Raw genomic sequence first — 24391 nt, 5'->3', positions numbered from 1 at the left:
GCGCAAAGGAGACTCCCGGGCGGTAGTCCCTTGGTCCTCTTCCCCGGTTAAAGCTGCCGCTCCTTCCCCTCAGGATTCCTCCCCTTGCCTCCGGATACGGGCTGCGTCCCTGTGGTCGGTATTGTGAGTGGGGGCCATGATTGGCATAGGTGACTGCACTTATCGGCTCGCTCTCCTTCCTACGAGAGGCCGGGGGCTTCACATGGCGGATGGCGCCGGTTTCTCGCAACAGGCCAGCAATGCTTCTGATGCGAGCTTCCAGGTCTCCCCATGAGATGCTCCCGGGCTCCACTCCTGCTAGTGCTAGGCGGGTGGTACTATTGAGTCCATCTAAGACTGCTCTCCTGAATTCTAACTCGTCAAAGTCAGGTACATCGCTTGCATCTAGGTCCACTTCGTCTGCTAGCTCAGCGAGAAGCTGCTTCCTAGCTAAATATGCCTCTGGATCCTCTCCGGGTTTTTGAGACTCTGCAATATACAGGGCTTTCAAGCTTTTGGTGGGCCACAGGAATGCACAAATTTCTTTAACTGCTCCATACTGGCTGCGTGTGGCTAGCCGTCGGTTAGAAATATAGGCATTGAGGGCCAAAACTATCTCAGGGGCGGCGCATTGGCGAGCCAGTTGGGCCACATCGGAACCACTAGCGGAGGGCTGGGAGGTGGTCACATGGGTGAACCACTGGATGGCCGTGTCTCGGTTTAGGGGTCCCATGCGATCTGCTATGGCTTGGAGCTCGTCGGGCCTCCAATTGCGGGTTTCCTTAACGACCCGGTCTGTTTTCCTGCCATCCTCGTCCATGGATACAATTTCCTTAGTGGCTATTGGATGGAGGGGCTGTGGGGCTTCCTCGGGCTGGGGCGATTGAGATGCCCAGCTATCCTTACTATCTTCTGGGAGGGCCAAGAGGGCTGCGGGATGCACGGCGGAAATTACGGCCTGCTGCATCCCCAGGTGCTGTTTTAGGGCCTCTAGCTCCCTCTTACAAGCGGAATGATCAGCGGAGGTTACCTTGGAGTGATTGTGTTCTGCCATGAACTGGGCGGCATGGGTTAGCTTAGCGATTCTTTCCTGTCCTTCGATTACTGCATGCTCAGCCATGTCGGCACGAGCGGTGGCCGCCTCAGCCTTGTGCTGGGCGTCCTGGAGGGCGGTAGTTAATCCTTGTTTTTCCAATATGAAATTAACGCGTTCAGCGCGCCACTCAACTGCCTTTTCCTCATGGTCTCTTTCCTGTTCGGCTAGTTTGGCCCTGAGACTCTGTATTTCTAGGTGCAGGGCGTCCTGTTCTCGCTTTGCTTTTTCCTCTAGCTCCTTCCTCTCTTTGTCTTGGGCTAATCTGAGCCTCTCTATCTCCTGCTCACTATCTTCCTGCGCTATATGTAATTTATTTATCAGGGACACGCTGTCCTGTAAGGCAGTAAAAAGTGCCCAAGCTCCGTATCTGTCCTTCTTGCTCGACTTGGGTTTCTCTTTCTCACAAAAATCTTGAAAGGCACTTCTGACTATTTGGAGCGGGTCAGGTCCCTTGAAGGAACCGGCTTCCCAAGGGCAATCTCCCTTCTTCACTAGCCACTTCTCCAGGCGGGGCACGGTGGGGTTTGCCCGGTACATTTTTCTTTTTAGTTTAAGGCTGATCTCGGGGGAGGTTAAAAGAGTGGATCAGCGACACCAGGGGTGGGGCGATTAAAGCTGCTCAAGGGTTTTAACAACTTCTTCCTCTCTATGTCCCTTTTGGGAGGTTTATCCTTCCCTCAGGTCCTCAAGGGTTTTTACCAGGGGGTTTTAAGGTCCTACTTTTAGGGTTAAAGGGTATTTTAGGGTCCTACGCTCAATCCTTCTCCTCTGGGGGAGAGGGGAAAATTCCTATTCCCGTTTCAAGCTTGCCTACAAGCCACGGGACCAGGAAAAGTTTACTGGCTCAGAGGGTGCTCTCAAGCTCTCTAAGTCCAAGAACCAAAAACGCTCAGTGCTTCCAAGCCTCTGCTCAGAAGCCGAAGCTCAGGGGTCTCCCAAGCCTCTACTCGGAAAACCAAAAAGTGTCCCCAAGCCTCTGCTCAGGAACTGCAACTAAGGGGTCTCCCAAGCCTCTGCTTAGGCAACCCGAAATGCTCCCAAGCCTCTGCTCAAGAACTGAAGTGCTTCCAAGCCTCTGCTCAGAAGCCAACAATGCTCTCAAGCTCTCTGCCCAAGAACTAAACTCAAAGTGTCCCCAGGCCTCGTGCTCAGAGACAAACGGTTAAACTGTCTCCAAGCCTCGACCAAAAGACTAAATGTGCTCAAGGACTGCCTCTGCACGTCCCCAAGCAAAATTGCTCAGGAGTAAAACCACGGTACTCCCAAGCGGAAAAGCGCTCAAGAGTTCTAACAACTCCCAAGCAAAAGTGTGCCCAAGAGTCCCACTGACTCCCAAGCGAGGTGCGCCCACGAGTCTGACTTAAAACTCGCAAGCGGAAAGGCGCCCAAGAGTCTACCTTAAAACTCTTAAGCACGGTACGGCCGGCTGCCGCGGGGCTTCAGGAACCTGGCTTTAGATTCCCAAAGCTAACTAAAGCGAACGGACTATCAATCTCTTCACGTTTCCTCCGGAGCGGGGATTGAAGCCTAAGTGCTGGCAGGAACGGGGTTTGGACGGACTTAGGAGAGACAGGGGAGGGCGGAAAAGAATTTTATATGTGCTGCTTCAGGATATATATAAATCTATAGAGCCTACTTCTGGGATCCCACCCACATAGACGCGTTTAGGCGGCCCGGAAAGTGGCCAGGAACTTCACCAGTTCAGAGGTCCTCACCCACAGTACACCGGTTATAACGGCTGGAGGGCCTCGCGGTGCACCACAAAAGGCAAGTAGTCCAAAGCTGGCTGAAGGAGGAAATGGGGGAAAAGCCAACCCACAAGATAGAAATGCTCACTAGAGCCACACACAATCACACTTTTAATTCCCTGAGCTAAATTGCACTCTTTACACTGAGGTCTGGAAAATTTTCCTCTAAGTCAGTTCGCTGAAGACACGCGTGTCGACTCACGTGTATTCACACGAACTGGGTTATGCCCGCATTCTCCACCAGTAAACTGTTACCAGAACTGCTCTTTATTATAATGGGGAATTAGCTGTAGCAGTCTGTAACTATTAATATTAAGCGAGGATCATAACCTATGTTTACGGAGGTCCCGATCCCAGACACTCTAGTGAAAAAGAGGCAGACAAGGAGTAAGGTCCAAACACGTGTATTGAGTGTAGCGTAAGCCTAGCTTGCACAATCATACAAAGAACATACAAGGTCTAAGAAATACAGAGTAGGAAATACAGAGACGTTCGCATTAGCTGGTTCCCAACGATGATAGGGGGAAATACTCACTTATCCTGGAGCGAAGCAGAGACACAACAGCGAGGTGGCCCAATGCCAGCACTGGGACCACAGACGGACAGCAAGGAGGTCTGGATAGGGAATGGCCTGAGCACCGAGTGGTCTGGGAGACCAGCTTAAATACCCCAAAACGTACCCTGGGGCTGGTGCTGTACTTGGTGGTTCTCACAGTTTAAAACAAAGGTTCTAATGGGCTACTGAATGGCTTAGATGGGCCACTTTAGTAATCAGATTGTGATAAGTGACACCTCAGGAAGAGGGGACAAAAGAGGGAGGGGGAAATCCAAGTGGGCTGAAAGGATGTTCCAGCGGACAGGGCTTGTCCTGATGTCATCAGCTTTGGAATGCGGAGGTTTCTTTGAGATGCATTCTCTAAGTGCTTGGGATGGTCGGCACTTAGTTCCTTCTCCGGGGCGGCTCCTAAGATATGCAGAGCGGGGCGAGGGGCTCTCGCTGCGGACGTGGTGTGCCCGCTTCGCCGAAATGGCTTCTCAAAGCAGTCTCTTCCTCTGGGTCTTCTGGGTGCCTGAGAACATGGATGCCGGCTGGGCATAGCTGGGGCTGGATAGCAGGCTGCCCGGTAGCAAGGGCAAGCTCGGCGACCTACCCGCGGGAGGCTCCAGGCGGGAACTGACCAGGGAGCGCCTAGCCAGGCTCGCTGGAGGTTTCCCCGGCAGGCGCCCGGCTGCTAGCAGCGGCTTGGGCCCATATGAGGCAGGCTTCCATGGAGGCAGCGGGAACAACACTTTAAAACACAGTCCAAAGCAGGGAACAGGCACGGTCCGTGGTAGATGGCAGTGCAGGCACGGGGCACACTTGTAACAGAGTCCAAACACACACTGGGAATTCCAGATACAGGTCAGGGCAGGGCTGCCCAGAAAGAGAGTCCTTTGTGCAGTTAGCCAAACATGGAGTCAGTAAACTACACAGTCTATAGCAGCAGCAAGGCAATTGACACGCAGGCAGGAAACTGACACGTGCATCAGAGCACACACGTGCAAAGCAGTCTTTGGTGCACAGTAAAACAGTAATGCAGGAAACTCTAACACAGTTCATAGCAGGCTTTAAAGCAGGGGAGGGGGCCTACTTGGCAACACTACCTTGTGAATCCCAAATTTGTTTTTTTTTAAATGTCAAAACTTTTTGACCTAATTTCTTATTACATAAAGGTGCCCACAAAAAGAAGTGGTGTGCCACAAATCTGGAGTCTGTGTCCTGCTATCAGGCATCCCTGTGCCCTTTGAAATTTGCAATTTGCATACTGCCTCTGAAGCTGGATTTCCAGTTCACTGCTGATGGATCTGTCCCTTTGTGCCTTTGTCTAACAATGCCTTTAAAGCTTCCTAAACCATTGATCCCCAACATGATGCCCGTGAGCACCGTGGCATCCATCAATGTGTTTACTGAGCACCCTCTTGCTTCTTCCCAGAGCATCTGGAGGCTTGGATAACGAAATATAGAGCTGCAGATGACCCCCAAACTGCAAAAACTCAGGATAATCTCGTTCAGCGGTCTAATATACATATTAAATAGCTTGGGTGAGAGAATAGATCCCTGTGGCATTCCACAAGACAAATCCTACCCAGTTGTTTCTGCAGCTCCAGTGGAGACTCTTTGGCCATTTCCGCACGCCCTTAAAGGGACAGTCTACTCACAGAACGCTGGCAACATCTCCATTTGCAAAAGATTTGGGGGGCATCTGGCTTCCATTTTTTCAGTGCCTTTTCTGTTACCATGGAAAGTGTATTCCCAGAAAAGGCACCAAAAAAACCAGAGGCCAAATGGCCCACAGTCGTTTTGCAAATGGAGATGTCTGGATTCTTGGGAGGAAGCCACCAGCGTTCAGCGAGTGGGCCATCCCTTTAAGGGCACGTGGAAACGTCCTTTGTGTCCCATCAGACAGAAAAGAGTGGAACCACCTTAATACCAACTCCATATTCAAGCCGGTAGATAAGAATGGTCAATTGTGTCAACAGCTGCTGAAAGATCTAACAGTATCATCAGGGATGATGGTCCGCTGTCCAACTTTAAGTGAAAATCATCCATCAGCGGAACTATAGCTGTTTTGGTATCTAACCTGAACCTGAAAGCAGATTGAAATGGGTCAAGAGCAGATGCGTCATCCAGGAAGCCCTGGGGTTGCTCTACTGCCGCACACTCTATCCCCTTCTCTAGGAAGGACAAATTGGAGACTGACCTATAATTGGCCACCTCATCCCTAGGTTTTTTTGAGCAGAGGTCTAATAACTGCCTCCTTCAAAGATCGAGGGAGATTCCCCTTCATCAGGGAGAAACTGACAATTTTCATTAATGGCTCTAATACCTTTTCCCAACACGAATGGGCATGGATCCCGAACATGGACGGGCTCACATTCCCCAGGACTCTGTCAGCATTCATACACAGAATCAATCTGAAACTATCCCTAACAAAAGGACGTGCAGTTGCTTCTGACACCTCAACTATCGGATCTGCTCTCAACTTGGCCCTTCAAGTCAGAACGGATGAGAGAGATTTTGTTAGCAAAGAACCTTGCAAGAACATCACAACTGGCAGCCAAATTTCTACCACTGGCAGGGTCGGAGGTAGCTCTTAACAAGTCATAAACCACTTTGTGCAACTGAGCTGGGTGAGATTCCGCTGATGCAATAGTGGCAGAGAAGCCTGCCCTATATATTAGAAAATGGCTGCGTAAGATCTTGTGCATGCAGAAATGCAAATGGGGATACACTAAAGGGCTGTTGTGGCCTTTTGCTTGCATTTCCATTTGCACAAGAGCTCTCATGCAAGTGGAAATGTTGCATTAGAACTAACCCCATGTCTGCAGGTGTGTAACATTTGAGACAGCCTTAGCAGCAGGCAGATTTAGGAAACAACCAAAAGATTTGGCTGATGCCCCCTTGATCCCCCAACCCAGTGACCTCTGAGGAAATAAAAATGCCCATCAGAAGTAAGGGGTGTCTGCCCTGGCTCTCAGAATTGGGCATACTTGTTACAAACTCATCCAACCAGTATAGTATACCTTACCTTGTGAGGCTGTCGGAAGACAAAGGCATTTCCCACAATGCTCAGGGCCATCTGGGGCGAAAAGTTGTCGGTGCTTTTCTGGAGTCTCCAGAGCTCTGCTTGCTGACCAGAGCTGTCTGCTCAACCTGCTGGTTTTCAGTAGTAGGTGTCTATGTCCGTAACTTCCTTTATATCTATGTAGTAAAATACACAAGTTCATTTTAGTTATTTTAAATATTCTATGATCCCTTTTATGACCCACCTGCCATGACAACCACAGGGAAATGACATAAAGGGCCAAAAATTAAGGGTCCAGAAAGAAACAATTCCGCAATGACTCCTGTAAAGATCAGTTATTAGGAATTATGGTAGTGGGGGGGGGGTATTTTTGCATAATGTTCCTGCTTTCATGCATCCTACTCAGCTTTGCTGCAGAGAATAAGCAAATCATCCCATAATATTCCCCTTGTATGCTATCTAGTGGAGTGGAATGACTGAGAGTATGAAAAAATGAAATCCTGCCCTCAAGTCATAGTTGACTTTGGTGACCCCTGGTGGGGATTTCATGGCAAGAGACTAACAGAGGTGGTGTGCCATTGCCTGCCTCTGCAACCCTGGTCTTCGTTGAAGGTCTCCCACCCAATTATTAACAAAGGCTAACCCTGCTTAGCTTCTGAGATCTGAGAAGATAAGCCTCACCAGGGCTATCCACGTTAGGGCAAAAGTAGCCTGGACATTAAGAGGTTACCTTCCAAATGGTGGTGGAGAGTGCCATCAAGTCAGAGCTGACTGATGGCAACCTCAGGTGGGGTTTTCAGGGAAAGAGACTAACAGAGGTGGGTTGCCATTGCTTGCCTCTGCATAGCGGCCCCGGTCTTCTTCACTGGAGGTCTCCCATTGAATTACTAACCAAGGCCAACCCTGCTTAGCTTCTGAGATCTGCCAAGATCAGACTCCCCTGGGCTATCCAGGTCACTGAGAATACAAACCAGCTGGGGAATTCCTTTTACAGATTTCATCCCAGCCGTGAATTCTCTGGTCTCCTAAGCAACCTATTGACTGTTTCCACACAGGGATTCTGCCCCCCCCCACCACCTTCAGAACACAGCATGTCCCTGAGGTTTCCACACAACAGTGTGCTTTTTCACCTTTGAGCACCTCAGCTCCAACTTAAAGGAGGACATGTGGGGTGAAGTCTGGGGTGGCTGCAGGTAGAGCATCTGTGTGGATAATCCACTTGCAGTAGGGAGGCACTTACCAGGTGGTCATGACATCAGGGGATGCTGTTCCAGTGAGTCTTCACCTCCCAAAGCCCTCCCCCAAAGGAATTTGCAGCCAATCCAGAAAGTGGGGTGGAGCTGAGTTCTCCCTTCAAAATGACAAAGCTGGGCTCTGCATTCCTCACCCCCTTTCAGGGCTTCAGGGCTTTTTTCAGTGCACAGCTGAGCTACAGTGTCCTTTTAACCAGGGCTCAGCTGCACCTGAATGCAGGTGCAATATTCCATAGGGGTGTGAGAATAACGCCCTGCCAAAAGAGCCGTCTGCATCATCTGAAAGCACAGAGCAGTGAAAGGCACTCTGAGGTTGTAATGAGAAATACTGGCTAGGCCGGGAGATCTTGAATGGTCAAATTTGATTAGTTTATACTAATGGTGCTACTGACTCTTTTCTACTGCTACAGACGGACTGACATATGAGCCTACTTTTATTTTTCAATCTGTTTTGTCTGGATTCAGTCAGTTCTTTTCAACAAGCATATTCTTCACTAAAAACCGACTGACATTCTCCCATTGGAGGACGATGTTCGTTTTTAATAAGGATAAAGCATCATTTGGCTTGCTCCAGTCAGAACCTTCAGATACGAGCATGGCTAAAACTATATACAGACTTCAGGACATACACTCTTTATCCAATACTAGTCCAGTTTTGTTCTGTAGAGGCTTTAATACAAACATTAAAGGGGACAAAATGCCACAATCATCATATGCCAGTGCCTGAGATGGAAACTGCTGCAGACACCTCTCTCTTGAGCACAATACGAGGATGAAGAGCGGCCAGTATCAGCATTTAATTCTCTCCTGGTAGTCATGTGTATGTCAAAAAGAGAGTTCAAAATGCAGTGCGGTTGCATTTGGATATTTTCGATCTGAAACAGTGCCTGAAATCCCATTTAGTTTCAGATCAGAAATTTCAGGCACTCTTTCTAACTGGACATGTCCAAGAGCTGGAAATTACTCCAGATCGCTGAATATTGGACAGCCCCTGTTGTATTTTCTTTTGGGAATATTCCCTTGCACTTTTGTTTATGAATTTTTTTGAATTCAATCATTTATGAAACCCAGACCCTAATTAAAGTTAGTTACATTTCATTTAGAAGCATCAGTATTATTATTGTTATAACTATTACTATTGTTATTATGGGATGTTATCAGAGTCCACCAGATGTCTGTGCTGGATTTGGGGGGGGGGGTCCATCACGAATTTTATCCAAGAATCTAGGAGTCAATCAGAAGGACATTTCTGGGGCCAGAGGATAAACGTGGGTAGCTATTTGGGTAACTCTTGGAGGGGAGGGGAGGCATTTTCCCCCATTAGATTAAGCAAGGGCCCACATTTCTTACCGTTTTGGGTTGATTTTCATTTTTTTTCGTTTCCGGCTTTTCTTGGCTTTACTTATTGTTGAGAGTTCTCTTATTTTGCAAAGCTTCTTGTTTGCCTTTTCTTGCTCTGAAATGTTTTTCAATAGCTCATCACCTCCAGTTGTTGAAAAGTACGGCTGTGAACATTAGAAAACAAAAAAAAAATGATCAGATCAAGGAAATTAAGGAACGTACCAGGAAGGTATTCATTAAAGAGAGATAAAATAATGGTCTAGTAAAATGCAGTAAAATGTACTGCAGTATACAAGGAATGCTACTGTTGATTACATGGACACCAACCTGATTTTCTCTTCCAGGCTATACTTTTGTTTTGTTTTGAACTAGAATGTTTTGTTTCTTTTATTAAAATATTTTTAGGCCACCTTTCTCCCAACTTAGGGTCCTTAGATAGAAAACAATAACAATATTCAAACAATTACAAACACATAAACACATAACAATTTAAAACAATTAACTTAAACACAGGCACACGAAGGGAAAGGAGAGTCAATGAGAATCAGTAAGGGAACACCAGAAAAAAAGGCTTCACCCGCTGGTGGAAGACAGGGACCTGGCTAGTAGAACTGCAAGATGTGAGTCCAGCAGCAACTTAAAAACAAACGAATTTTTCAGGTTATAAGTTTCCCAGGCTGTTTTCACACACATTGGATAATGCACTTTCCATAGACTTTAGCAATCATTTTCAAGTGTATTTTCCTGTTTCACACAGGAAAATCCAGTTCCAAATGATTGCTAAAATGCCCTGAAAATTCACTGTCCAATCTGTGTGAAAGCATCCCAAGAGTGAAAGCTCCTTTCTTTGGTATTTGACAAAGAGAACTTTGACTCTTGAAAACTTATACCCTGAAAATTTTGTTGGTCTTTAAGGTGCTAGTAGACTTGAACCTTGCTGTTCTACTGCAGACCAACACAACTACAGACCTAAAAATATCTAATAGATTTCTCTTAATGCTTCCTATTAGAGTTGCTAATTGCCAGGTGAGACCTGGAGTTCTCCCAGAATTACACCTCATCTCCAGACTAATAATAACGTAACATTTGATTTATATACCGCCCTGTAGGACACACTCAGAGAAGTTTACGAAGTGTGTTATTATTACTATCCTCACAACAATCACCCTATTAGGTGATTGAGAGCTCTGAAAGAGCTGTGACTGACCCAAGGTCACCTAGCTGGCTTCAAGCAGAGGAGTGGGGAATCAAACCTGGTTCTCTACAGAGGTCAGTTCCCCTGGTGAAAATGGCTGCTTTGTAGGGTAGCGTATACCATAATGAGGTTTCTCCCTTTCCCAAATCTTGAGGAATTTCCTAACTTGGAGCAGGCAATTTTACTTCCTACCTGAGATCATTTAGTTGGAAATGCTTGTGAATGTATTTGGATCTTCTGCATGCACAAAAGACCAGGGGTCAGGGACATGGAGGCCAGTTGTCAGTGATAATGTGATATCACTTCCAGGAAAATGCAGAAGTCAGGGCCGGATCTAGGTTTGCTGGCGCCCAGGGCAACCCAAGTCTGCCCCGTGACGTTATCACTCAGGGGTGGAGCATGGTGGCAGCACGGGCGGCAGCAGCACAGACAGCTGGGGGGCCGCCCATGCCATTTGCCTGCCCCAATGAGGGGCGGCTGACTTGCCGCGTGCTCCCTGTCCTGTGAATGGCAGGCGAATGGTGCGGGTGGCCTCCCAGCCCTCCATGCCACTCGCCTGCCCCACTGAGGGGGCGGCCGGCTTGCCGCATGCTTCCTGTCCTGCGTAGGGTTTCCAGCCTCCAGGTAGTGGCTGCAGATCTCCTGGAATTACAACTGGTTTGACGGGTGGACTCTATGAAATTATGCCATGCCAAGGTCCTTTCCCTCCTCAAACCCCACTTTCTCCAGGTTTCACCCCCCAGATCTCCAGGAATTTCCCAACTTGGAGCTGGCAACCCTAGTCCTGCGGGGCAGGCGAATGGTGCGGGCAACTGCTCAGCTGTCTGCGCTGCTGCCGGCACACTCCCAGAGGCTGGCAGCTGTGCCCGGCACCCCCTCTTTGGCAGTGCCGGGGGAAGACTACCCCCCCCCCCCCTTGATCCGGCCCTGATGGAAGTGACATCAAAACCATAGACATTGCTTTCAGGAAAGCACTGACATTGCTTTCAGGTTTTCTTAGGAAGTAACATCACGCCATCACCAATGGTGATTTATTTTATTGTTCTCGTGCCAGCTGCTGAAGTGCGGGTGGGCAAGGCCCACTAGATGCATGGACATCTCCCACCCCCAACAGGCATATGGCAACCCTCCCCAGCAGTCTACCCTCTCTAGGATATAGCCAAGGAGGAACAAGCAAGAGCCTATCCTGAAACCAGGGCTTTTTTTCTGGGAAAAGAGGTGGTGGAACTCAGTGGGTTGCCCTAGGAGAAAATGGTCACATGGCTGGTGGCCCCGCCCCTTGATCTCCAGACAGAGGGGAGTTGAGATTGCCCTCCGTGCCGGGCAATCTCAACTCCCCTCTGTCTGGAGATCAGGGGGCGGGGCCACCAGCCATGTGACCATTTTCAAGAGGTTCCGGAACTCCATTCCCCCGCGTTCCTGCTGAAAAAAAGCCTTGCCTGAAACCACAAACCCTCTTCACCACTTCTGGAACCTCTACTGCTGGTTGATTAGAAATCTATAAAGTTTTCAATCTCTGCTCCTGAGATTTTTCTTAGGGAAATAAATCCTGTCTTCTTCATTTCCTTGTGCAGTCCTAGTCTCAGCAAGGCTCTAAGCTTTGATCTATCTAAGTATTATTAGTAAAGGGCATTCCACACACACACACCCTGCTAAAAACCAGATGTGCAAAAGACCAGTCAGGTTGTCAGCTTCTTCCTAAAATCGAGTGCCATGTTTGTGTCTTGGCATTCTTCTCGGAAAGTCCCCGACTTAAGCACATTCTGACCCTCCAAACATTAGGTCAGTAAACAGATAAATCTTTCACTGACTGACAACGATCATCATAAACAGATTGTATGCACTGACAGACAGACACCAGTGATCGACAATAATCCTCCTGAACATCCTTTTGTAAAGGGCAACTTCAGTGAGAAATTCCTAAATCAATGTGAGGGAAGAAACCTTTAATTTAAACACCATGGAATAGGATCCTCCCCTATTGGAAAAATCACACAAGGCTCAGCAGGGTGCTACTTCTTCCCATCTCCCCCCAATCCATGCTCTCACTCAAATTGATCAAACTGAAGAGGAAATAACATTAATAATAATAACAACAACAACAACATTTTATTTATATACCACCCTTCAAGACAACTTAATGCCCTCTCAGAGTGGTTTACAAAGTATGTTATTATTATCCCCACAACAAAACACCCTGTGAGGTGGGTGGGGCTGAGAGAGCTCCTAGAAGCTGTGACTGACTCAAGGTCACCCAGCTGGCTTCAAGTGGAAGAGTGGGGAATCAAACCCGGCTCTCCAGATTAGAGTCCCGCGTTCTTAACCACTACACCAAACTGGCTTGGACTATTACCTGGACTGCTCATGGGGCTGCCAGCCTCCAGGTGGAGTCTGGAGTTACAGATAGGCTCCAGCTGATCTCCAGACTACAGAGATCAGTTCCCCTAGAGGAAATGGGAGCTCTGGAGGGCAGACTCTGTGGCATCATATTCCCACTGAGCTCCCTTCTCTCCCTAAACTCCACCTTCTCCAGGCATTGTCCCCAGATTTATAAGAATTTTCCAAGCTGGAGTTGATAACTGTAAGTGCCAACCCCCCGCCCCAATGTGTCTGAGGGTGGGGTGTGTGGGTGTGCCACACAATGACCTTTTTGCAATTTGGAAGGCTTCCTTTTCTGCATTCAGCTGCAGATGGAATAAAAACCAGGGATCTACTCACTGCCTAGTATAGTGCTAGCTCTCCCCTTAAAAATCTGGCAGTGCTTTTCTCCTCGCCCTAGGAAACACCCTAGTATTATGCTTACTTGAAAGTACCTAGAGTTCAGGAAATTTTCCTGCCCTGCAACTGAGACTTTAAACTTACTTCTCAGCATTCATCAACTTCCAGTTTATTCCTTGTCCCCAGGCATACTTGAATATATTCCTAATGGGTTTCATTTCCCTAGGCAGGGTAAGGCATTAGGGCATTTCTCTTGGTTGTAATTTTTCCATTTTTCATAATTGCAGTTTGGACTTATGCAATTATGAGTGCAAAATCCTTTTCTTAAAAAAAAAAGTGATCTCCGTCATTTGCTTCAAAGGGCTATAGTTAAAGCCTCCCTCCCACCCCCAGGTAAAAGTGTCTCAGTCCCAGACAATGCAAGTGACAATATAATTGAAGACAAGGGAGAGTTTTTTTTAAAAAAAGGAGGCAAGAACAAATTATTTAAAGTGGCAGTAGCCTCAATAGTGCTTTGTGAGTCCATATGCATTTTAATCTGTAATTAATTAATAAATCGTTAAATCATACAGATGATTCAATTAAACTTACTAATGCCATTGTAAAAGCAATTTGAATCACATAACAACAACAACAGCAATATAGATTGGGCACAAGCCAAATTAGAGGCCAGTCATGCCCGGCATCCTTGAAGGGACATAGATCAATTTTATTAACCGTGAAGTGAAAGTAGCTGAGGATGGTTACAAATAACAGTAGAAGAAGAAAAAGGGGCATTGAAATATTACATCAAGAGGAGGAAAGAGAAGGTGCTGGCTGCCAACATTTGCAGAGAAAGAATAATTACAGGGAAGGGTGCAAAAGGCAAATATAAGAAAGAAAATTTGAAAAAACATACAGAGCCATGGCAAAGTAAACCACTTCATGGCCAATATGCAAAGAGTACTGATGGTAAAATTGCTAAGAGTAACAACTGGATATAGCGAGTGCAAGGAATATTGAAAAAAGAGACAAAAGGACTTGTATTAGCTGCACAAGAACAGGCATTAAGAACAAACTATATGATCACATAAACTGACTATAAAAGGTGCTATAATAAAGTAGCTGCCATGCTGCATTAGAATTTGTATAAAAAATTTGAGCTACCATCCATGAAATACTGGTGGGAACATAATCCTGAGAAAATTGTTGAAAATGAGGAAGTTGAGATATTGTGTGATTTCAAAAAACAAACAGATAAGAAGCTAGAATATAATACTCCGGATGTTACTGCGGTTGAAAGAAAGGTTAAACTGATTGATGTTGGAATCCCAGGTGACAGCCGAATTGAGGAAAAAGACTTAAAAGATAACAAAATACCAAGATCTAAGATTTGAAGTTCAGTTTTTTTTGGAGAAACATACAACAGTTATTCCAGTAGTAATAGGAGCACTAGGTATGAGTCCAAAAGACCTAACTAAACATCTAAGCAAGATTGACATAGACAGGATAACAACTGGCCGGTAGCAAACAGCCGCACTACTTGGAACGTGCCACATACTAGGATGATACCTCACTGACTCCTAGATTCTTGGATAAAATCCATGTAGGTGAGGGACCAAAACTTCCAGCCCAAACATCTGGTAGACAGTGGAAAATAGAGATTATAATAATAGCAGGATAGTGCAATTTTTAAAAGGCCATTTGAAGACATGTTTTTAAAAAGGAGCATTTTCTGTGCATAAAATCCGTGCAGCATACATGCTTGAATATTTCATGTTAAAAACTACTTATCAGTGCTGTCTAGAAAAATAAATGTGGGCATATATTTTCATTGAAAGCAGATTAATCTCCACAATGTGCAGAAACATTTCCAAAGCAGAATCCAACGGGAACCTGCTGAACTGGAATTCATATGTAAATTTGACTCAGTCAGACTTGGATTGAATAGAGACTCTGGATGGTTATCTCATTATTGGAAGTAACTGCCTTTCAGGCATTCCATTCAGATTCAGCTATGGAGGGAAGGGGTCACACCCAGCCTGAATTGTGCACTCCACCTCTTGCATGATTTTGCAACTGATTTGCATCTACTCCCCCCTCCCCTCACCACCTATATATCTCCGGCCAGTTTCTTGATACCCTCCAGGCATCTGACGAAGAGAGCTGTGGTTCTCGAAAGCTTATGCTCCAATAAAGTTGGTTAGTCTTAAAGGTGCTACTGGACTCTTTACTACAATGTGCAACATAATGGGATAAATGGAACATTAAGCAGTGTGAAGTTCAGATGGGCAGTCTGTAGCAACAAAATAAACAGGAGTCCAGCAGCACCTTAAAGGTTAACACAGGATTGCCAGGCCAAGTCTGGCAACTGGTGGGAGGGTTGGGGGGGGGGGGCATCGCCAGCATGATGATGTCACTTCTGGGGAACTCCAACGATTCCTAGAGTAACTACCAGGGCTTTTTTTCTGGGAAAAGAGGTGGTGGAACTCAGTGGTGGAACTCAGGATCGCACAATGACATCACTTTGGGTCAGCTGGAACAAAGGGGGGAGGAGTTTTTAAAGTTTAAATTGCCCTCGGCGAAAATGGTCACATGGCCGGTGGCCCCACCCCCTGATCTCCAGACAGAGGGGAGTTTAGATTGCCCTCCACGCGTCAATCTAAACTCCCCTCTGTCTGGAGATCAGGGGGCAGGGCCACCAGCCATATGACCATTTTCAAGAGGTGCTGGAACTCCGTTCCACTGCATTCCACCGCCTGGTTACTACCATCACTTCCAAGTTTTTCCAGGAAGTGACATCATACCCAGGATGCCAATGAGGCTTTTTTACCCCTGTGATGGGCAATGGGAGTTCAGGGCATGTTAATCTAAGACTGCCAACCCCCTCAGCATAGGCAGAGCAGGGCATCCCCCTAGATTAACATGATTTCTTCCAGCATTAGCTTTCATGACGAGTCAGAGCTAGTTAATCTGCTAAGGATGTGCAGTGAGTGCGCTGATAATGTGAGCTCTGACTCACAAAAGCCGAGGCTGGAATAAATTTTGTTACAGTCCAATCTTAAACACAGTTACATCCGTCTTAGTCAACTGGAATAAAGGGGCTTAGTTAGAAGGGTTTCATTCTGTTTAGGCTCTCACTGTATGGCTTGGATACTATGACCACAATCCACAAGTGCTTGGCTCCAGCCACAGTGGAAGCTCATTTCTTCTGCCACTAGTACTTCTCTTTGAGCAAGATCAATGGTTTTCCATGAGCCTTGACAAACAGAAGTACTGGCGGCAGAGGAAGCAAGCCGCATTGCGGTCGGAGTGAATCATGTGCGGAGCGTGGTCGTGGGATCCAAGCCGCTGTCTTTAAAGTTCCATTGGACTCCCGTTTTATTTCAGTGTGAAATGGTTCCTCTCAGGGCTCATTTCGAGGGGGAACGCACAGGAACACAGTTCCGGCAGTTCCCCAAAGAGGTCACATGTCAGGTGGACCCGTCCACCTGACTCTCAGCCATTTTGGGCCCGTTTCGGCCTGGATTGGGGCCGAAATGGCCTGGATCAGGCCTCTGATGGGTGGTGGATCACTCTCCCGCTCATCAGCGGCTCGATCCTGACCATTTTGGGCCCCTTTTCAGCCATTTTCAGCCTCTTTTTGCCATTTTGGGCCCAATTTTGGCCCTCAATGGCCAGGATTGGGTCCAAAACAGCCAGAATAGGTGATGTCAGGGGGTGTGGCATATGCAAATCAGCTATACTAATGACACACTTCCGGTGATGGCAAGAGGTGTGGCATATGCTAATGAGTTATGCTAATGAGTTCCTCCAGCTCTTTTTCTACAAAATGACCCCTGGTTCCTCTACATGATTGCAAAGAGGCCCTCAAAAGCAGGGCAGATCCTATAAACCAGGCCTCTGCACATCTGGTTTTCTATGCAAAGAGCTCTGTTCACACTAGTGTTGTTAAGAGAAATTCTCTTAATTCCTTTTTACCCAGTTTCTTCCTGAAATTCAACAATCCCTTTTTTGCTTCTTCTTAGGAATTTGGAGTCAGTTTATAATCGATTCCTCTTTGACCAAAGAGAAATCTGAAGAGAGAAAAGGCAAGATGAGCGGTTTTGCAAAATGTCAGCATTTTACTCTGTAGATGCTCAGAGGCAGGCAATGTTTTCTCAAGCCTTTCTGTCTTCCTGCTAGAGCACCACTCTGAGATGTATAACATTAAACAACGGCAAGGGGTGAAGTTACAAAAGGGTGCCTTGATATCTCTTTGAAGAGAATTGAAAGAGAAATCTTGCTCTTAAAAGAGAATAAAGAGAGTAAGAAGAATCAATGGTTATAGCTTGAAAAAGTGAATTTCGGAAAAAGAAATTACCCACCCCATAACAACCCCAGTTCACTCAGAGAGCTAATGTGATAGACATACAGATGTCTACCGAAGCTCAGTCTGTTTTTGTTCTTTCACACATTTAAGTAATTTTACAAACATTAAGCAATAAACCACTCTGCAACAAAAGCTCGCTGGGTGACTTTGGGCCAGACACATAGAGTAAGCATATGGAGGACAGGAGAATGGTGCAAGTCACTTTAGGTCTCCTCTGAGAAGAAAGAAATGTATATGGAACAGACTCATTTCCAGTTTGACACAACATAGAACTGTCAGAGGAACAAATTTATGTCCTGAATGGCTGTTGTGGGTTTTCCGGGCTGTATTGCTGTGGTCTTGGCAATGCCAAGACCACGGCAATACAGCCCGGAAAACCCACAACAGCCATCGTTCTCCGGCCGTGAAAGCCTTCGACAATATGTCCTGAATATTCACCAGCCACATGGTAAAAAGTTTAGGGGTACTCCATGACAGTAGACAATCACCCCACATTTTTAGGTTTCAACTTTCTACCACACACCAAGGGTATGACTGTCAAAAACAGCCTGAATAATTTGAACAACCTTCATTCTCTCATCATTATATCTGATTCTGAGCAATGCCCTTAGCATGTGGATCAAAGCATCTACACAATAGGGCCATGTACAGATAGGGAGTATTTTTCTACAAGCCGGGGGGAAGTCCCAGATCTGCAGAAAAACATATTTAAAATGTACACCGGGATGGGAAGTTAAAAACTGTAAATAGAAGCAATGCCTGCTGCTTTAAGAAAAAAATGCCACCAAGATTTCACAAGGCTTCCTCAGGAGGTGGTGGGTTCTCTTTCTTTGGAAGTTTATAAGCAGAGGCCAGATGGCCATCTGACAGCAATGCGTATTCTGTGAACCTAGGCAGATCATGAGACGGAGGGCAGGAAGGGTTACATCAGTGCTTAGTTCTTGTGGCCTCTTCTTACAAGCCGATCGCCACCTTGGGGTCAGGTAGTAATTTTCCCCAGGCCAGTATGGCAAGGGGTCTTGATGGTGTTTTGCCATCATCTGGGCATGGAGCAAGGGTCACTGGGCGTGTGGGGAGGGGAGATAGTTGTGAATTTCCTGCATTGAGCAGTGGGTTGGACTAGATGACCCTAGAGGTACCTTCCAACCCTATGATTCTATGCTTCTACGATTCTAAGATTACACTGGGCAATCTTGGTGGTCATTCATGAATTGCTAGGCAACTTGCAGCTTACATTTCTGGCCTTAGTTACTCAGCATGTGGAAGGTGGTGAGAGAGAGCCTAAAAATGGTAAAAGGTAGGAAGAACGAAAGGTAAACCTGGAGAGGGAGGAGCAAAAAGGGGAAAAGGGAAAGTAAATTATAGGGGGAGGCAGGGCTTTTTTCAGCAGGAACACGGTGGAACAGAGTTCCGGAACCTCTTGAAAATGGTCACATGGCTGGTGGCCCCGCCCCCTGATCTCCAGACAAAGGGGAGTTTAGATTGCCCTCCGTGCTGCCAAGCGGCGCGGAGGGCAATCTAAACTCCCCTCTCTCTGGAGATCAGGGGGCGGGGCCACCAGCCATGTGACATTTTCTCCCGAGGGCAACCCACTGAGTTCCACCACCTCATTCCCAGAAAAAAAAACCCTGCGGGGAGGGAAACAGTAAAGGGTAGGTAGGATGAAATACAAGGTAAAGGGAGAGTCTCCAGACATTTCCAAGAAGATGCAAAGAGGAAAAACTAGAGGGAGAAAGGAAATGAGATGGAGAAATAAGATGTCGCCCCCACCATAAATCCTCACGGGCTCCCCACTTGTTTTATTCTAATTTATGTTCCTGCATTTGGATAAGAAGAGGGCAATGAAATTACCTTCTCTATTTGCTGTCTCAGATTAAAAGAAGACATTGGTGTGTTCGATGTTCCACGTGTTGAGCCTTCACTAGCGGTGTGTTTCATTTTGCAAAAAGTCAGGCTACATTTTAAACTGACTTTTTCATTCTTACAGATATGCAAGGATGAATACGCAGAATCTTTCTTCTCCTTCTGCTCAACAGGAAGAGGGAGGTTGCGGGTTAAGCAACACCAAGTCAATCGAGGCTCAGCATTTAGAGTTGGGAAGGATACAGTCAAGCTTGGGGATTTTGAATTTCCTACAGGTGAAATCATGCTTAAGTGGGACAACGTGCAAACTTCCTTCTGTGGGGTACAGACCACGTGGCAATGAAGCATGTCCGAGGCATGGCAAAGGCATCTGGAATTATCCACTGAAGAGAGAGGCAACCTTGGGAGAGAGTTAATATCCACTTCCCGTTCCTTGGTTTCGTTGTCATGGTTTCCACACAAAGCTGCCCTTCCAACTAATGAGGAGACTGATATTACTGAACTGTTCCCTGAGCGTATTAACTTGAGGGCCGAATTCCTTCCTGTCACATCTGAAGAAATGAAAAAATCTCCCTTGTACATGGATGTGAAGCGTATTTTCTTTCCTGAAGCATATGACGAGCAGACTACTGTGTCCCTTTCACCTTCTTGCGCTCCACCAAAATTGTCCATGTCCTCTGCTTCTTCCAAGATTTCTTTCACCTTCTCCCTCTGACAGGCACTCTGGTGATGATGATGTCTCCTATCTACCTTGGTTGTGATGCTGGTAGTTTCTAGGATTGCTGGTGAACAAACTACGAGGGATTTCCAAGTTGTGTGAGCATCCCATTGTAGCTCGTTTGTTCTGGTCGTATGACCCAGTTCTAGTTGTAAAGGGCACACACACAGATCTGTGAGATTGGTTCCCAATGATTCACAGCTACTGGAAGGATTAACAGTATCGGTGGAAGTTGTTGGCAGTGAAATACATGCCTTTTGGTCCAACTCTCCCAGAGGAACCAATGGCACGTCTCTACTATTTCCTTCTTGAGGATATTTCAGAATATACTTGGGGAGAAATTCATTTTTCTTTATGTGGGGCGTTATCTGATCAAATACCAGCGGCTGAACAGGTAAAGATGCTGTTGCTATGCCTCCTTTCTGAGATGACAGCTTTGTCCCGGTTATCATCAGATCTGGATTTTCTGACAGTTTATGAAAAGAGAAGGAACTACAGATATATTCCTTTGTCACCTCAGCCCTGAGTTGTTCGGAGAACGAAAATGTAGATACACTTGCCGTATTGTCCGCAATATAATCCTTATTACTGGAGTTCATGACGGGATATTGGACTGTTTGTTGTTTGCATTCCACACAGCTACCCAATGAGTTTGTGTCTGCTGTGAATCTCTGCTTTTTTTCTTTAATGGAATGATTTATCGAAACAGGAGCAACTACATTAATAATTTTGAATTGATCTAGCAGTTTCACAATTCTGTCCTTTGAACTGTTAGAGCCACGGCTGATTTTTAACGTATTTTCTTTGCTCTTCAACTCATCCACTTTTAGCTTTTTCCTCTCTGAAGGTAACTTTTGGGATTCCTCCACAGGGGTGCCACAGCTGCCCTGATGTAGAGGTGAGACCCCTTGTGTAGATGGGATGCTTTCTTTTCCACCAGAGTCTTCTCCTTTGATCGGTGAAATATCTTCATGTTCTGGCACATGCTTAATAGAGTCTCCTTGTCCACACATCTCCTCTGATTCATTCGCAAACTTCTGCAAGCTAGCGGACAGGATATTATTCTCCTGGCCTATGGCCTGGTGAAGTTGGAGTTTCAATTCACAGCTGGTACTTAAGGACAATATCTGGTTGCTACCATCTGGATCTTTTTTGAAAGCACACAGCTCTCTGCATCTACATTCAGAAAATGTTTTAGGCACCCCACTGTGTTCGCTATCACTGACTGAAAAGGACGTCTCCATTAGTTCCAAAACGCTGCCTGAACTCTCCTGAGAAGTATGCTGTGATATCTGGCCAGCAGTGGAACTTCCCAATGACTCTTCCGTGTTTAGTTTAGCAGGAACAACAACTGGCGATGAAACTATGTTCTTAGGTGTGGGACACCTGCCACTTTTGTGCCCAGTGATTTTCTCATGACTAGCAACTTCCTTGGTATCCGACTGAAAACTTGAATTTTCATTTATCTTATTTCCCTTTTGTTTCTTCGCTGATTGACTGCTTTTCATTTTTTGGTAGATTTTCTTAAATGTCTCATCCCCATACACCTGCCATTTTTCCTGAGAGAACATTTTTACTTTCCTCTGAGTGGGTTTCTTACACTTCGTGTTCCCTCCTTCTGCTCTGGTTCCAGACTTTTTAGCGTCTTTTGTGTCTTCTGGAAAAGGTGGTGATTCAAACACGTTACCAAGTGGCAAGTCATCTACTGCTGACTGTCTGACCAGTGCTCGAGGGTGGCTGGTAGGAAAATCTTCTCTACTTGCGACAAGTTTGTTGTTGTGCAGCAGACCAGAGAAACTTGTGTTTGGGGGCACTCTTGTGAAAGCAGATAACGTTGAATTATCCCCACGATCCTGAATTCTCCTTGTGGTCTCAACAAAAGGTAAAGAGTTGCTCCTGGTGACGGGCACAAAGTCTATAGTTGTGGAGAACTGAGTGGGGACTGAATGAAAAAACAAGGGTTTGACTTTTTCTATGGGTGTGAAGGTAGACTTTGCCGAACAAAGGGAGATGTTCTTTTTCTTGTTTACATCAAGAGATCGTATATCAAAATGGAACGAGTCTTTGTACGTGTAAGGCATTGGTAAGTCAATGCTACCTTGCTTGGAGAGGACTGTTTTCCTGGGCCTAACGTTGTCCAGTTGCGTGTCATCCACTACCTCTTTATTATGAGAGATCAGCTTAGAAATGTGCTCCTCCAACTTCTTCTTCTCCAACGCTAAGCTTCCTGCCGTTTTCTCAGCCAAATCGGCTTTTGAATGATTTGCGGCGGTGCTCCTGAGATTGCTAATGGCAGTATCACCTTCCAACTCTGTGCTGTGTTCGCAAAGACTGTGTAGGGGACTCGGGGACAGCATCTGCTGTTCAACACTATCAGAGCGTGACAGATACCCTGAGTCCGTGCTCTCGCATTTCTTTAGCTTGTAGTCTGGAGATTTGCTATCCCATAGCCTCTCTGGATACGTGGGCTGCTGCCTCTGCAGCTGAGTATGTTGACTGACCATTGGAGACCTTTGCTCCTGTGTCTTTCTTCTCTGGAGAAAGTTTGCTAGATCTTTCATGGCTTCTTTTTCAAGGACATTCTGATTCACTCCTCTGTGACAGGAGTTGTCTGTTGTCCCACCCCGGATTTCGGATACAAGGCTTAAAGCAGTCACCGTTGGCAATGAAGTACTGAGTGGAAGCTTCTCGCCAGCTACAACGGCAGCAGACTCTGAAATGGCTTGTTTAATAATTGACCTTGGTTGGTCGTCACTGTTCCTATCACCCGTTTTTGTTGTCTGAGGGGATCTCACATTCTCAGCCCCTTTCTCGTTATCCTCTAACAGGCAGCTGCCATCAGATTCTGCGGGCAGACGTGTGTTGTTGACATGTGTTTGGGTTCTCCTGTGTTTATACAGATTGCTTTGAGTTTTAAACGCAATGCCACATGTGGTGCACGGGAAAGGCCTCTCCCCTGTGTGAGAGCGCATGTGTTTCTCAAGGACGCTTGGCTTCAGGCAGTCGCGCCCACAGTGTTTACAGAGGTGCTTCCCAGCACTTTTGGATTTCCCTGGGCTTCCAAGTGGTGCACAAGGCGAAGAGTTTTGTGGCAAGACTGGTAAACCACTAACGATGTTAATTGTCTGAGGTGGCTTCTGAGGGGCTGCCTGGAGTCGATCGGTTCCCTCTGAATGTACAAGTGGGCTTAGGATTAAAGGCATGTTACTATTTTTTAAGTTGAAAGTGCTTCGGCCTGCGGGCTGTTGGCTGTTTGGCTGAGGGCGTTCTGACTGGATCGGTTGATAAAGCGGGATAGTAAGAGCTTTCAGGTATATCGTCTGAGAAACAGCTTGTTCTGGCTGGAGGATCACTGGACTCAGTGAGAAATTTGAGGCAGCTGGTATGGCTTGAAGGCAAGAGAGCTGAACTGGCTGATCTGCTAGAGAGACTGGAGGACCCGGACGTCTCTGGGAATCCATTTCTTTGATGTTGTGCATCGTTCAACGCTCAGTTATCTGTAGGAGAAATACATGTAAGCAATTATATTGGAAATCAACCCGTTCTCTTTCCTGTTTTCCACACTATTACAGGCCATATTGGCCAAGAATTGCTACACAAGGGCACGCCTAAATAAGTGTTAACAATTGATCAATAGCATAATGATACCAGCGCTTAAAACTTTTTACGTTGAAGGATATTAAAAACATAATCTGTAGGCAGGGGAGCAAGCAGGAAAAAGTTATGAACTGTCCTGAGCAACATATTTTAGCAAGTCATCTTGAACTACAATATGTAAGTACGTGGGAACAGGTTTTTAGTCACCCAAGAGGAGCTTGGTTGTCTGACCTTTTAGTAGGGATTACAGGTGCCTGCCAGTGGCGAGCAAACTCCCAGTGATTTGCCCCTTGCCCGCTGATCTCTGGCAATCAGCAGGAGGTGGCAAGCCACCAGCAATTGCCTGCCACCTCCTGCAGGCAACCCAGGCAAACGAGCGGCAGTGCGTGCTCTCAGCTGGGCGTGATGATGTCACTTCCGGAGGCAGACCAGGCAGCTCTATTTTTTAATAATATAATAGTGTTGGACTAGGCTGGGTGAGAGACCCGGTTTCAAATCCCTGCTTGCAATGAAACTAACTGGGTGACCTGGGGCCATTCACTTTCTCTCCGTTTCACCTGCTCATGGGGACGATGTGAAGACAAAATGGGGGAGTGGAGAACTATGCAGGGCCAGCCTGACCACCCTAGGTGATTCCTGAGGGTGCTAGATAGGGTCATCACTCCAGGTTGAAAAATTCCTGGAGATTTGGGGGTGGAGCCTATGGAGGGTGAGGTTTGGGGAAGGACTTCAGCAGGGTATAATGCCATAGAGTCCACCCTCCAAAGCTGCTGATTTTGCCAAAAGAACTAATATCAGTACCTGGTTGGGAAATTCCTGGAGATTTAAGGGGTGCAGCCTGGGAAGGGCAGGGTTTGGGAGGGAGAGGGACTTCAGCTGGCTATAATGCCATAGAGACCACCTTCCAAGACAGCCATTTTCTCCAGGGGAACTGATCTCTGTCACCTGGAGATCAGTTGTAATTCC

General features: G+C 46.5%; 1 protein-coding gene across 1 annotated transcript in view; it reads right to left on the bottom strand.

The window, feature by feature from the left end:
• The window catches only part of ZNF831 (zinc finger protein 831), a 43781-nt gene extending 20474 nt beyond the window's left edge, over positions 1-23307 (bottom strand). Inside the window, exons 1-3 of the mRNA XM_054981611.1 lie at positions 19099-23307; positions 8993-9147; positions 6393-6565 (exon numbers count right to left, since the gene is read on the bottom strand). Coding sequence (XP_054837586.1) covers positions 6393-6565; positions 8993-9147; positions 19099-23307 — 4537 coding nt within the window. The remainder of the gene's footprint in view (positions 1-6392; positions 6566-8992; positions 9148-19098) is intronic.
• Positions 23308-24391: the final 1084 nt, after the last annotated feature.

Source organism: Eublepharis macularius, chromosome 5 (genome assembly GCF_028583425.1).
Source record: "Eublepharis macularius isolate TG4126 chromosome 5, MPM_Emac_v1.0, whole genome shotgun sequence".
Taxonomy (NCBI): Eukaryota; Metazoa; Chordata; class Lepidosauria; order Squamata; family Eublepharidae; genus Eublepharis; species Eublepharis macularius.
The sequence above is the reverse complement of the archived record's forward strand: the minus strand, read 5'-3'. Positions and strand labels throughout refer to the sequence as shown.